The 14,936-nt window shown below is 37.3% G+C and overlaps 1 protein-coding gene across 18 annotated transcripts in view; it reads left to right on the plus strand.

Annotated features, from left to right (window-relative positions):
• The window catches only part of hspg2 (heparan sulfate proteoglycan 2), a 112,634-nt gene that overhangs the window by 62,587 nt on the left and 35,111 nt on the right, over positions 1 to 14,936 (plus strand). For 11 of the 18 annotated variants that reach the window (XM_058762906.1, XM_058762890.1, XM_058762895.1 and 8 more), the window contains 16 exons: positions 371 to 495; positions 612 to 689; positions 4,553 to 4,611; positions 4,754 to 4,818; positions 4,903 to 5,043; positions 5,121 to 5,312; positions 5,671 to 5,706; positions 6,124 to 6,228; positions 7,644 to 7,895; positions 8,836 to 8,901; positions 9,296 to 9,379; positions 11,573 to 11,665; positions 11,753 to 11,842; positions 11,927 to 12,157; positions 12,289 to 12,402; positions 14,750 to 14,877. In XM_058762906.1, the coding sequence (XP_058618889.1) occupies positions 371 to 495; positions 612 to 689; positions 4,553 to 4,611; positions 4,754 to 4,818; positions 4,903 to 5,043; positions 5,121 to 5,312; positions 5,671 to 5,706; positions 6,124 to 6,228; positions 7,644 to 7,895; positions 8,836 to 8,901; positions 9,296 to 9,379; positions 11,573 to 11,665; positions 11,753 to 11,842; positions 11,927 to 12,157; positions 12,289 to 12,402; positions 14,750 to 14,877 (1,859 nt within the window). The remainder of the gene's footprint in view (positions 1 to 370; positions 496 to 611; positions 690 to 4,552; positions 4,612 to 4,753; positions 4,819 to 4,902; positions 5,044 to 5,120; positions 5,313 to 5,670; positions 5,707 to 6,123; positions 6,229 to 7,643; positions 7,896 to 8,835; positions 8,902 to 9,295; positions 9,380 to 11,572; positions 11,666 to 11,752; positions 11,843 to 11,926; positions 12,158 to 12,288; positions 12,403 to 14,749; positions 14,878 to 14,936) is intronic. The other 7 variants (XM_058762905.1, XM_058762907.1, XM_058762908.1 and 4 more) reach the window with 5 other exon arrangements.

Here is a 14,936-nt window from a genome sequence, read left to right on the forward strand (position 1 = left end):
ATTTTAAAAAATCATCATAAACTAGTCATCCTCAATAATTACCGTGTTAGTCAGTTATCTGATTGCTAGTTGACTATCATGACTAAAACAAATCAATGCTATTTAACTTATCAAACTAATCAGCCTGAATAATTAAATTGTCAGTTATTAGATAAATGGTTGACTATTTGACTATCATGAGTAAATAAAAATGTATATGAATAAAAATACATGAATTCCTTAATTAACTAGTCGGTTATTTGATCACTAGTCAAGAAAGTCTATATTACCAAAATATATGAGAAAAAATACACTATCTAGTCATCCTGACTAGTTGAACCATTCCTAATCTAGAGTGATTTATGACACTTTCCCTTTTTCCCTGTTTTAGAATTGCCTACATAACACAGTTGGGCGCCATTGTGAAAACTGCATCCGTGGTTTCTATGGAAATCCAAAGACTGGAGATCCACAGGCATGTAGACCCTGTCCTTGTCTAGGACACTCCAGTAGCCAGTGAGTTTTCCTTTCTCTAACTTTATCAAAGACATTTTTTTCATATAAAGAGGTTATCCTTTAGGAATAACCGATAATCCTTATTCATCCAATCTAATACTTTTCTTCTTCCAAAGGCCTTCTTGTTCCTTGGACTCAGATGGACAGCCCACATGTGAATGTCCTGCTGGTTATACTGGAAGACACTGTGAAAGGTAAGTGTCTATGGTCCAATGAGAGGGTAAACCTCCCATTCAGTAAAGCTGGGCTGGCCAAACTGGTGATTGGCATTCCTTTATCTACTGCCAGAAAGCATGTGTCTGTTGCTTTCCAGAATCTTTTTAACCATTTGTGATTGAATGGCATTTGTCTGGTGGTATGGGAGAAGCAAGCCTTGAATCAGTGCCACCCATACCAAGTGTCAATGTCTGAAGGTGGAAGTAAGTGGATAAGTGGAAGCAGTGGTGATTAAAATATTAATGTATTGTACATCTGAAAAAGGCACCTTTTCCAAGCATAAAGGTTTCACTTCTCTACTGTGAGAGTAAAGTTTTTCCTCTTTACTGTCAGCAAGGCTGAGATGTCTTTTTGAAGGTGTTGAAGTAATTAGTTGCATAATGTCACTTGTTTTAATGCTTCAGTGCATCTTTGTAAAGCCTTTGCTGCATTTTGAGCAACTTTTTCTTATTTCAAACTCTTCTTCTAGATATTTGTGGGTCTCTAGGGTTGTTTATGCTTCCCATACTGAAGCATAAACAAGTTGATGACATGGATTTTGGATCCTTGTCACTTGCTCAGAGGGCAAAAGCTTTTGGGTGTCTGGGATGAAAAACAAATTGCTTATATTTAAAAATAAAAAAAGACTGGTTCCAACTTGCCTTGTCTCATCATGGCTCTCAGCATTTCCAACTGCGGAGACTTTTACCTTGAAGGCTCAAAAGGTTTCCTCCCCACTACATGTGATGATGCTTTCTTCCTCAGCCCTGGGAAGAAGCAAGTTCTGGATACAACTGACGATGACATTGAAGAATACTTTGATAGTAGAGAAGGCAGTAGCTTTTCAGGACCTGAAAGAACTACAAGATCTTTGCTGTCAACAACTATACGTAGTTTAAGTCCCCGTTGGACTCGTGGGCCCCTGCGTTACACACCAAGTCCTGAGGCGCGACAGCAGAGCTTCCAGCTGCTCTTGAGGAAGCACACGAATCATTTCAACCAGCGCCTCAGTATGCTTGAGAGCAACACATTGGACATGAAAGACAGCCTCGAGAACATAAGGAACCAGCATAGTCACTTCAGCTCTCAACTTAAGACACTAACCAGTCTTTTGTCTCCAAATGACCAGAAAGACAGAATTAATGAATTGGCCAACAAATACACAGACATTAAAACAAGACTAAGTAAAGTAGAACACAAACTTGAGATACTAATTGATGGCTTCACTGCCCTAGCGCAAGAGTCAGACAAAGTCAAACGTGCACGTCATGTGGCACGTCCACTACAGGATCGTAAAGAAACCACTGTGGTTGCCACCACCCCGATTCCAGCCTTGACTACAGCTTGCTGTACTCGCATGTCTACCAGCGGATTTCAGAGGAGAACCGTTATTCCCAAAACCCTGCCAACTCCTCGTACTATCTCCACAACTAGCTTTGCATCTCGCCATTCCCAGATGAATGAAAGTTCAACTAAGAGGCAGGCAAAGTTCTCAACTAAAAGGATCCAACCAATATCAACAAGAAGAGACATTGAAACCAATTTCACATCAAAGGCAGACAACAAATATCATAGTAAATCTTCTAGGAGATCAACAGTTCCCAAAGGTGTTGTCATCCGTCCCCTTACTACATCCTTTGAAAGGACTTCAACCTTGGTCACCGCCAATAAAACGCAACAGAATCAACAAAAAAGAAAGGCACCAACTGAAGTTTCTGTAACTCCTCAAAAACACCACAAAAGTGGTCCAAAAGTAAATGGTAAGTCTCAAAAAGCTACAAGGAAACATGACCAACTATCTCGTTCACCTACAAAGCCACAAGGAAAAGCAACTAAATTTCAGATTCCTCCTCCATCGCATAAAAAAATCGCAGCTAAATCTTCCAAGTCATCAAGCAAACCACAAAAAGTGGCGCACATTCCTTCAAAAAAATCATCCAGATCTATGAAAACACAAAGAAATGATTTGGACGTAAGACCATCCAAAGAAGCCACAAACATCAGCAAACCTTCTCACAATGTCCAAACAAAGAGAAGACATTCTAAGACTAAGTCCTCTAAGCAAAATCAGTTCGTTCCTTCTCATGAAGCAAGAGGTGCATCAGACTTTAGGTCCAGCCAACCTGAGGAGTTTACCTACACAACTGCTTCTAGTAAATCAACTGACAAGAAAAGATTACACTCCTCTAAACCCAAAGTAAAAATAACTACTCCAAGAAAATCAACTCGGAGCAGCAAATCTAAAACCATTAATATTTTAGACATCTTCATGAAGAGCAACAGGGGCCAAAAAACATTAACAAGATCTATGCTAAAACAAAACGAGAACCTTCATATTGTTCTTGGAAGGCTGGCAATTCCGATCAAAATCATTCCTGATTACTAGACATTATATTAATTATTGTATCATTTAAAATTTTATTGGACTTGTTTTTTTCCCCTTTTAGTCCCATAGGAACTGTTTAAAATGTACTGAATATTGAGGCTTGAGGTTTGAACACAAACTATGATGCAGAAATGGTATTACATATGATAATTTTTATAAACCAAGCATGTTGTAAACTAGGCATGTGGTACTTTGCATTTTTATTTAATAATCTGATCCATTCCTGATGTTTTCAGCAGAATCATGGAAATAATGTTATTTGATGTCTTGGTTGCACTGTTTATATTATTTTGTCTGCTTAGGAGTCAGACATTATGTTGTGCATTTTTATACAATTGTATACGTCTTTTTCTCCACACTGCCTACTCATCTTATTGTCTTGTTAAGTTTGTGAATTCAATCAACATAAAACCTCAGTTTGGCCGAATATGACAAAATTGATGTATTTTCAGCAGTATACGTTTAAAAGATTGTTGATGTATTAGTGTATTGTATTGAGTTGTATTGTATTGTATTAGTGTATAATGTATTAGTCTGGACTACCTTGGAACCTCGATTTACCAGGTAAGACTTTGTCAAGTTCCTCAGCTTCCACAAGCTTGGGGATAAGGTGGTTTTACGCTCTTAGACACTTTGATTGGGTTTTTCTGGTTGTCTTTGGCTTTATTTATTTCAGTCTGTCTCTGTTCAGCAAAGTAGTTTTTCAAAGAGAGAAAGACTTAACATCTGCTGGATGTTGAGAGCATTCATAGCTGTAATTTATTCATTTTTTTGAACTAGAAATGTGGAAGCATGGTATTATGCTATGGATCCTCTGTTATATGTGATCTAATATTTCTCTCGTGGTGGCCATTAAAAGATACTAATGTCAGGGGTTCTCTTTCGCTTTTCTTGTGGTATGTCAAATGAGAATCTGACAATCAGTAACTGCTTGTACATGCACAAACGTTTCATGTCATGTGTTAAGCATCCACATTGGTTGTTTTCCAAAGTATTTTCTTTATATTGGGTATTTTTTGTTATAGAGTAAGCCATTGATTTGGATTGTGTTTTTGTCTAATGTACTTCCACAAGCACAAGCTCCAGTAACGCTTCATTAACCAAACATGAACATTGAGCATGAGCATTTTACGCATATACATGTCATGTTTTTTATAAGATATTCCTAGTTACGAATTACTTTTCCCCAACCTTATTTTTTTCTTTCTTTGTGAACCATTAATCTGTACTTAAATCAAAGTGACTTTACGTTAGCAATATTAGCCTGTCTGAGAACGTTCAAGAAATATTTGAAGAAGCTCTATGCATTAATCATATTCTCAAAGAGGTGTGACTCACAGGTCATAGCAGTCATAAATCGCTCTTAATGTTCATGGCAGGTCCTGTCACGTCTCTGTTAATTCCTAATGTGGTTTTATTTTTACTGCATGACATTCTGAAACAGTTTTTCCAAGGTGTTGTCTATTTTTTCCTCAGATGTGCCCCAGGATATACTGGCAATCCCCAACTTGGACAAAGATGTAACGGTAATGATGGTAAGACTGGCAAAGATGATGTACTGTAAAAAATATTCGTAAAATTATAATCAAAAACATTATTATAAAATTTCTCCTACATTAAAATGTTTCCAGTTTTTTACAAAATTAAATGTTACTTCAAGACAAAATCTGTTTATAGATTGTTATCGCTGTGACCAAAGTGGTAGCGAAGGATGTAGTTCAAATGGAATCTGTCGCTGCAAGGTAAGGAAATAATATTTTTGTGTGTGTGATATTCGCATCACAATTATAAAAACTCAGTTTTGAAACATACTTGTTTGTACTCAGATGAACGTTGAGGGGTCAACATGTTCCACTTGCAAGCAAGGGACCTTCTACCTCAGTCCTGCTAACAAAGATGGCTGCCTGTCCTGCTTCTGCATGGGTGTCACCCAGCAGTGCTCCAGCTCCAGACATTATAGAGATGTGGTAAGGCCCGATGAGTTACACCAATGCTTTTCATCAGTCTGTATGGGCAATGTTAATTTTCTGCCTTTTTTCTCCAGGTTTCCACCGTTTTCACCCCTAGCAACTACCAAGGTTTTGCTCTTGTAAACCGCCAGCGCACCAACCGCATTGACACTGGCTTCTCCATAGAGCTGTCCACAGATGGAACACAACTCTCCTACACTAACTTTAACTATCTTGGACAGGAGCCCCACTATTGGCAGTTACCCAACGCCTATCAGGGAGACAAGGTAGAGTTTGGCAGCATTATGTTTTTTATCGTTCTTACAAGCCTTCGTTTCTGTTTGCTTACATTCTATCTTGAAGTATCTTTTCCCGCTTTGAATTCTCTTCAAATGGATTTCTTTCTGCAAATGCGTGCTGCCAAAACCTTTTCTTCCAAAATGTACTTAGTCAGGGCAGCTCTACTACAGCTTAGAAACGTTTTCAAAGTGGTTGGAGTGTACACAAAGGCTATAGTAGGTACTAGTATCAACAAGTTTGCTTAGGCTTAATTTGACTGATGTGTCTTTATATTTATATTTTTTCCCCTTGTTTTGGATGTGATACACTGATTTAAGTGTTTCTGAATCTACTTGCCATTTTTAGAAGTCTTACTCTGCTCGGACTAGACGAGCACACGAGGTAATCTTTGCTGGTTCAGCGAAGTGATCGAGTGTGTCTGATGTTTTGATTTGGCCTGCTGTATTTCTAGAGTTAGAATGATGCATGAATGGATCGTCTGTGCATTGATCTTTTTAGAATATTTTGCATATTTGCTCGTTATGATTTTATTTCGCCTTGATCGAGATTTGAAGTGCATGGGATTTCATCGTATATCCATTCTGACTTCATTTTTAATCATACTAAGGCCCTGTTGACACCTAGTAACACCATGTGGTCACTTTTTTGTGATTTTAGAATTTATTGAATTATTCAGAATTGAGGGTGTCTGGGGAAAAAAATGGCATTACACAAAAGTAACTAGTTGTTTGTAAATCATTAGTTTATAATCTAGCTTTTGTATCGAGATTACAGAAATTGCTTTATTCACAAAACTAGAGAGACTCATCATGGATAAAGGACCAACTGAGAAAGGACGTCGCTGTATGGCAGCTAATGAACGATATGGGTAAAGACCTGTTAAGGTCCAAAAGAGTCATTGAGGTATTAGTTCACTTTTACTGACCTGACCCAAATCCTATAGGTGCTTTAACAGTGTGGCACCCTTCTGTTTCACATAACTGATGGATATTTCTTTAGCAACATATTGTACTAAATTTAATTTGAATGTTTGAACTCCCTCTAATCCTTTAAAGCTTTTAATAAACTGACTGCTGGAGAGTTTGCACTGAAAATTAAATACTGGAAAACTGACTGATATGCTGAACTTCAAGTAGAATCAATGAAGGTCACATAATATCTTATTATGCATTAACTCCACCTGTAGATGTTTGAATTGAAAGTGATATGATATTTGAGAGAAAAACAGCATGAAGCAAAGTGAGATTTGAAAATATTTTGCTGTTTGTGAGTGACACCACTTAAACAGAATGAACACTTGAGGTGAGAGCATACGTGGTATCCTGATTCTTACACTGACTTCCTGAACACTTCCCTGCATGCATTTAATCATCCCATTCTTTCCTCTCAACTCATTAAAGTTTTGGCACATCTGTCTCTTCATTCTATCTCTCTTTGGCTTTGTTTACACTGCACACAAATCTGGTTTGTTTATCTATAGGAATGGCTGTTCACACTCTATGAGTGATCATCTCTGTTTGATCCATTCATTTGTTTAGACTCAATGACCATGTGTCTACACTACCGTTCAAAAATTTGTGGTCAGTAGGATTTTATTTTCTTGAAAGAAATACTTTTATTTCAAAAATGTTACTTTTATTCAGCAAGGATGCATTAAATTGATCACAAGTGACAGTTGACAGCCATTTATTGTGTTTCAATATAGGTATCACGTTTTCCACCAATGAAGCAACGTAACTGTTTTCAGAATTGATAGTAATAAGAAATGTTTCTTGAGCACCAAATCAATATATTACAATGATTTGTGAAGGATCGTGTGACACTGAAGGCTGGAGTACAATTTCAGCTTTGTCATCACAATAATGAAATAAATTTTAAAATCTATTTAAATAGAAAATGGTTATTTTAAACTGTAGTAATATTTCACAATATTACTGTATTTTTAACAAATAAACAAATGGTGCGCATAAACATTACTTACAAAACATATTTTCAAATTTTAAAAAAAATCTTCCTGACCTCAAACTTTGAGCAGGAGTGTTCATTGATTACTATAATAATGACTGTACTGTAACATCAGACCAAGAGATTTTCTCAAGCAACAAACCAGAGGCATTTTACATGTGCACTGTGTCCACAATATAATAGAAATATAATTTAAATTCTATCTGACCAACATTTTAAATTAGGCTTCTTCGTTTCTTGCTCTTCAAACTGAATGGATTTGTGTTATAAACACACTAATATTTGCTGCCTATCTGAACAAAGCCTTTGAGTCACTATATTTCCTGTTCCATCCGTTGTCTTATTCTCACTAGCACCCTGCTGATGAAGTACGCAAACTTGATGATGAAATCTGGGCAATCATCACTAATTTCTCCAATGGGCAGTCTCTCTTCCCTTTCTCTTCATCCTCTCAAACTTCCCATTCTTCATTTGAGGCCCAGAATTCTCTGTCTCGGTCAAGTGTGCGTGCCCCTTCTTTCCATTCTGGTTTAACTTCCTCTTTAAGGGCCTCTGAGTCCCATTCAAACGACCCAGGCCATTCCTCTCACCCTGATTCAACTCAGGTATTGTGTGCTCTCACTGGTGGCTCTCACATCACATCAACTAGTAGTCGTTCACTCTGAAAATCCAAATTGTTATAGTTTACTCATCCTCATGTCATTAAAAAGCTGTATGACTTACCGTGGAACACAAAAGAAGATATTTTGGAGGATTTTTCAGTAAAATGTAATGAAAATCAGTGGGGTTCAAAATGTTATTGGATCCCATTGACATTTATTGTAAGGACTAGTGTTGGGTGATATGCTCCATAGTCATATCATCCTATCGTCAGCCTATGATATTGCCTATACGCAATATTATCATGCTAATTTATTTAATTATTTACTTACTTGGATTCATAACCGGAGAGTGAACCAACTCCAGGCTAAAAGCAGCCTAATGTTAGTGTAATCTATTAACTACACTTTATATCTTTTTTAGTCAAGTAGCATATGGATGTTATAAAATATTTTTAATATGACTGAATTTGTATTTATCACAACAATTTAATAGAAACATTGTAAGTTACAGTTATTCAAACAGCAGCTACAGAAGAAGATTTACATTATTAAAGAACATCGTCACTGACTTCAATATAGCGCATGTTTGTGCACTTTAAAAAAACACTCTATATCTCTGACTATCGTCGGTACACAATACTATCGTCTATTGGCACGACACTTGTAAGAACAAAGAAAAAACTTTATTTCCCCAACAGATCTTCTTTTGTGTTCCAAAGATGAAAGTTATATAGGTTTGGGATGAAAGGAGGGTGACAATTTTCATTTTTGGATGAACTATCACCTTGAAATGCAACAAACAACACATTAAAAAAAGTTACTCTACTTGTCCTTCATGCAGTAGCTAGTAGCTTAGCACTTTCTTAGTTTACACTAGTAAACATTTTCTTGTGATAACAAAGATATGTTGTTTGATTTTTGCTTTGGTTGTTGGTCTTATCAGCAGGTGCAACAGGGAAAAAACACTGTTGTTCTCCCTAGAGGTCCACGGCCTGGCCCTTCTAACAAGGTAGTTACCAGTGAATCCACTTGGTAATCATAGGAAAACCCAAGTTTTAAAAAAATAATCAAAATTTCCAAAAACAATATTAAGCAGCACAACTGTTTTTAACATTGAAAATAATCCGAAATGTTTCCCTGTAGGTATAGCTTGAATAGACTTTTTAAAATAAAATAGTAAACCAAATTCTCAATTCCCAACTCTTCTTATTTTTAACTACCATATTTTATTGTAAGAATTTTTATGAAGTTGTTGAAGTTGCAGTTAGTCAGTGACTGACAGGAATAGATTTCTTTTCTCTCATACTTTCCTCTCTGCTATGCTTATCTGCTACTTTCTCTGTTACTTTCTCTGTCTCTCCTTCATCCACGCTTTTACATATTTCCTTCCGCCTGTGCTCCAGTATGTTTTGGTCTACAATGGTTTCAGCTTGCACCCAGATGATGTGCTCTTCTGGCAGCTCCCGGAGCAGTTCAAAGGGGATAAGGTAAACACATGGATGGGTTCAGGCCCGCCCACCACTGACCCCCATATATATATATATACAGTGGGTACGGAAAGTATTCAGACCCCCTTAAATTTTTCACTCTGTTATATTGCAGCCATTTGCTAAAATCATTTAAGTTCATTTTTAAGTTTCGTTTTTCCTCATTAATGTACACACAGCACCCCATATTGACAGAAAAACACAGAATTGTTGACATTTTTGCAGATTTATTAAAAAAGAAAAACTGAAATATCACATGGTCCTAAGTATTCAGACCCTTTGCTCAGTATTTAGTAGAAGCACCCTTTTGATCTAATACAGCCATGAGTCTTTTTGGGAAAGATGCAAAAGGTTTTTCACACCTGGATTTGGGGATCCTCTGCCATTCCTCCTTGCAGATCCTCTCCAGTTCTGTCAGGTTGGATGGTAAACGTTGGTGGACAGCCATTTTTAGGTCTCTCCAGAGATGCACAATTGGTTTCAAGTCAGGGCTCTGGCTGGGCCATTCAAGAACAGTCACGGAGTTGTTGTGAAGCCACTCCTTCGTTATTTTAGCGTGTGCTTAGGGTCATTGTCTTGTTGGAAGGTAAACCTTCGGCCCAGTCTGAGGTCCTGAGCACTCTGGAGAAGGTTTTCGTCCAGGATATCCCTGTACTTGGCCGCATTCATCTTTCCCTCGATTGCAACCAGTCGTCCTGTCCCTGCAGCTGAAAAACACCCCCACAGCATGATGCTGCCACCACCATGCTTCACTGTTGGGACTGTATTGGACAGGTGATGAGCAGTGCCTGGTTTTCTCCACACATACCGCTTAGAATTAAGGCCAAAAAGTTCTATCTTGGTCTCATCAGACCAGAGAATCTTATTCAGGTGTTTTTTAGCAAACTCCATGCGGGCTTTCATGTGTCTTGCACTGAGGAGAGGCTTCCGTCGGGCCACTCTGCCATAAAGCCCCGACTGGTGGAGGGCTGCAGTGATGGTTGACTTTCTACAACTTTCTCCCATCTCCCGACTGCATCTCTGGAGCTCAGCCACAGTGATCTTTGGGTTGTTCTTCACCTCTCACCAAGGCTCTTCTCCCCGATAGCTCAGTTTGGCCGGACGGCCAGCTCTAGGAAGGGTTCTGGTCGTCCCAAACGCCTTCCATTTAAGGATTATGGAGGCCACTGTGCTCTTAGGAACCTTAAGTGCAGCAGAAATTTTTTTGTAACCTTGGCCAGATCTGTGCCTTGCCACAATTCTGTCTCTGAGCTCTTCAGGCAGTTCCTTTGACCTCATGATTCTCATTTGCTCTGACATGCACTGTGAGCTGTAAGGTCTTATATAGACAGGTGTGTGGCTTTCCTAATCAAGTCCAATCAGTATAATCAAACACAGCTGGACTCAAATGAAGGTGTAGAACCATCTCAAGGATGATCAGAAGAAATGGACAGCACCTGAGTTAAATATGAGTGTCACAGCAAAGGGTCTGAATACTTAGGACCATGTGATATTTCAGTTTTTCTTTTTTAATAAATCTGTAAAAATGTCAACAATTCTGTGTTTTTCTGTCAATATGGGGTGCTGTGTGTACATTAATGAGGGAAAAAAATTAACTTAAATGATTTTAGCAAATGGCTGCAATATAACAAAGAGTGAAAAATTTAAGGGGGTCTGAACAGTGGGTACGGAAAGTATTCAGACCCCCTTAAATTTTTCACTCTTTGTTATATTGCAGCCATTTGCTAAAATCATTTAAGTTAATTTTTTCCCTCATATATAGGGATATATGTATATGTGTATGTATGCTTAATGTTAACGTATATGTTCAGCAGGATTTTAGACATGCGATTTCACTTGTCCTGTCACTTGTTGCATTTGTGGCTGGTTAGGGCATATTTTTGTTTTTTGTTTGTAATGTATTTTATGTGTTTTTGTTTTGCTTTGTTTTGTATAAATTTTCATTTTATTTTTGATCAACCACATAAACAAAAAAGTGAAAATAAAACCACTATGAAAAGCCATCTGGCAGTTACTTTTTTCTTTATTTTATGTAATTTATTTTCTCCTCTTTTAAAAATAAAAAACAGCCGCAGTAGCTTTATTTAATTATCATTTTGGGTTTTGAGCATGGTTATACTTGCTATACTTTATATCAATGTTTTTTGTGATTTAAAAATGAACAGTAATTATATGTTTTTGATCCTTATGTAGGTTGGCGCATATGGTGGAAAGCTGAAATATACCATCTCCTATGTGCCAGGACCCAGAGGTTCTCTAATAGAAGATGCTGATGTTCAGATTATTGTGAGTGTGATAGCAGATGTTGTGAGTATGTTATATATAGGTTTTCTTTTAAGGTTTGACCACTATTGTTTGCCACTATTTCTACAGGGTAATGACATCACACTGGTGGCACGCCAACCATGGAGAAGAGGGCATGGAGCCCAAGAGTCACAGGAGTTTGAGATTGTTTTCAGAGAGGTGAGAACCTGTTCATCCATACCGTCATTAATATTGAAGCAAGACATGTGGTTTAGCATGACATGGGTGATTTCTTGTTTGTAGGAACACTGGCAGCGTCCCGATGGCATGCCGGCAACCCGGGAACACCTGATGATGGTACTCGCAGACCTCGATGACATCTTGATCCGTGCCTCGTATCACACAGAGATGCGCTCATCCAGTATTTCGGGGGTCCGCATGGATATCGCTGTGCCCAAGTACACTGGCCTGGCCCAGGCTTTGGAGGTGGAGCAGTGCCAGTGTCCTCCTGGTTACCGTGGTCTGTCCTGCCAGGTAGGAACAATGCAGCTTTGCTCTGTGAACAGCTGGATGAATCGTAGTAAAGGCTTGATTCCATGCTAGAGTGATGACGATGACAGTATTACTCAATCCAGACATGTGTTCGCTGTCTCTGTATTCTGTAGGACTGCGCTCCTGGATACTCTCGCACAGGAGGAGGCTTGTATCTTGGCCACTGTGAGCCGTGTGACTGTAACGGCCACTCAGACTCCTGTCACCCAGAGACTGGCATCTGCACGGTATGAAGCTTTACCAGTAGTTTTTTAACAGAAGTGTGTCCCAGAATGCTTTAAGGCATTAACACAATCCCATTCATAAAAGAGAGTTGCTCTCTCTTCAATATGAACAGTACAGTATATCAAATATATGTCCGTATAATATTATATTTATACATTTACATTATATTTACATTTAGTCATGTAGCATATGCTTTTATCCAAAGCGACTTACAAATGAGGACAATAGAAGCAATCAAAACCAGCAAAAGAGCAATAATTTTTACTTTAAAAAAGTAATTAGTTATAGTTACTAGTTACTTCTCACAAATAGTAACTGAGTTAGTAACTGAGTTACATCATTATAAAAGTAACTAATTACCAGGGAAAGTAACTATTGCATTACTTTTTAAAAAAATGTTCAAATGTCAAATAACTTTGGGTGCCCCCAATATTAAATATGTTAAATTAATGAAATGGACACTAAAAAGAATAAATTATTATTATTATAAAACATTGTACATTAATCTACACTATTTATCTACTGACACTTAGTATCAGTCAGTCAAGCATTATAATATAATATTATGACAATTTAATATTATATGATGATATAACTTTAGTAATTAGAATAACCAAGGATGAATGCATATTTGTCATCAATATAAAACGCATAAGGATTAATGAGCTGCTGGGTTCATGAATATTAATCACGTTGTCTGCGTTCGCTCGAATTGATTTGCTGAAATTAAAACAGTGATGATAATAGGTGAGCGCCTGCGCCAGCCAAAGAGATTGTAGGTTGCGCATTAGTTCCGCCCACTTCCAGAGAAACCGGCAGTTCTTAAAAGCTGAAGAATTCCAAAGGAGCTCCATTATTTTGACAGGAAAATACAACAAAGAATATCGTTTACATGTAGCGCGTCAATTCTGCATGTTATGAAAGACTCTCTTGCTCTGTATCTTTGTTTGCGTGCGTGTATGTGAGAGAAAGTGACGGCGAGTTGTGCGCTTCACACTAGAGTTTATAGTACGTCAAATACAGCTACACTGCGCATCCATTCAGATGAACTGAAAAATGTAATTCTAATAATATAATATAGTAACACATTTTATTGTCAGTAATGGTAACGGCGTTGTAACGGGGGAAACAGTAATTCGTTTGATTACTCGTTACTGAAAAAAATAACGCCGTTTATTTATAACGCCGTTATTCCCATCACTGATCATTTCATATCAAAGTGCAAAATAAACTACGAGCATGCAATGTTGTGGTCAGTTAAATCATGATGTTACCAAAAAGGCGATTAAAGCTGCCTTAAAACTGTGCGTGGCTGCGTGCATGTAATATATTTTATATGAGTCACATTTAAGAACATGTCTCTAAAATGGTTTTCAAAACTTTCCTGGAGCAGCCCAGCACTGTCTCCCTCATCTAACACACCTGATTGAACTCGTCTGCTCATTAATAGAGACTTTAGGACCTGAAGTGTGTCAGAAAAGGTGATGAGAGTTGAGAGAAAATACGATGCGTGTCAGATCTGCGTCATGTTCAGCAGCGACAGCTCTTAAAGAAATAACAGCCAAAATAACCTAATAACCAGCTGCTGTGATGTCTGTTCATCAAAGGACAAGGGGAAAAAAAAGGAGGAAAAGATAACTTTTATAGCTATATTTTATAGAGAAATCAGTATTGGTATCAGTGATACTGGCCTTCAGTCATCAAAAAAAGATGCCATTAAACAAATATAAAAAAATATACTGTCTTTGTTGTTTGTACATTAATTTGAGGTTTGAATGTGAAATTATTGCAATATAAAAGTATATTTAAAAACTTCATTGTTAGGGGGCATTAATCGCGATTAATTTCAGAAAAATGTGCGATTAATTAGTTAATTTTTTAATCCATTGACAGCACTTTATATATATATATATATATATATATATATATATATATATATATATATATATATATATATATAAAATAAAAAGAAAACAATTAGATAGAAAAAGCGAATGCTAGTGTTAGAGGGTCATTTTTTATAATAAATAAAAAGAAAACAAGTAGATAGAATAGAAAAGAATAAAGAACACTAGTGTTAAAGGGTCAAGTTTTTTTAAATAAATAAAAAGAAAGCAAGTAGATAAAATAGAAATGGAACAGAGTGCAAGTGTTAAAGTGTCAAGTGTAGATGGAAGAGAGAAACAAAATAATATAGTTGCAGTTCATCCAAAATTATCAAAAAATGTATATTATAAATTGAGTAAATATTATAAACTAAACTAAAATCAATATATAAATATATATATTGCCTTTACCCATGCTTATAAAACTAATCCATACCACATGTGGTATCTTTTTGATCCTTAGAACTGCCAGCACAACACCAGGGGTGAGCTGTGTGAACAGTGTGCTGATGGCTTCTTTGGAGATCCAACTGCTGGAACCCCTGAGGACTGCCAAGCATGTGCCTGCCCCGGCACTGACCCCAACAACCAGTTAGTCTTATCCTACCCCTGTAAACCTTACCTGACCCTGCCAGCTCCTGCTTTCACAA

This window comes from Onychostoma macrolepis, chromosome 23 (assembly GCF_012432095.1).
Source record: "Onychostoma macrolepis isolate SWU-2019 chromosome 23, ASM1243209v1, whole genome shotgun sequence".
Taxonomy (NCBI): domain Eukaryota; kingdom Metazoa; phylum Chordata; class Actinopteri; order Cypriniformes; family Cyprinidae; genus Onychostoma; species Onychostoma macrolepis.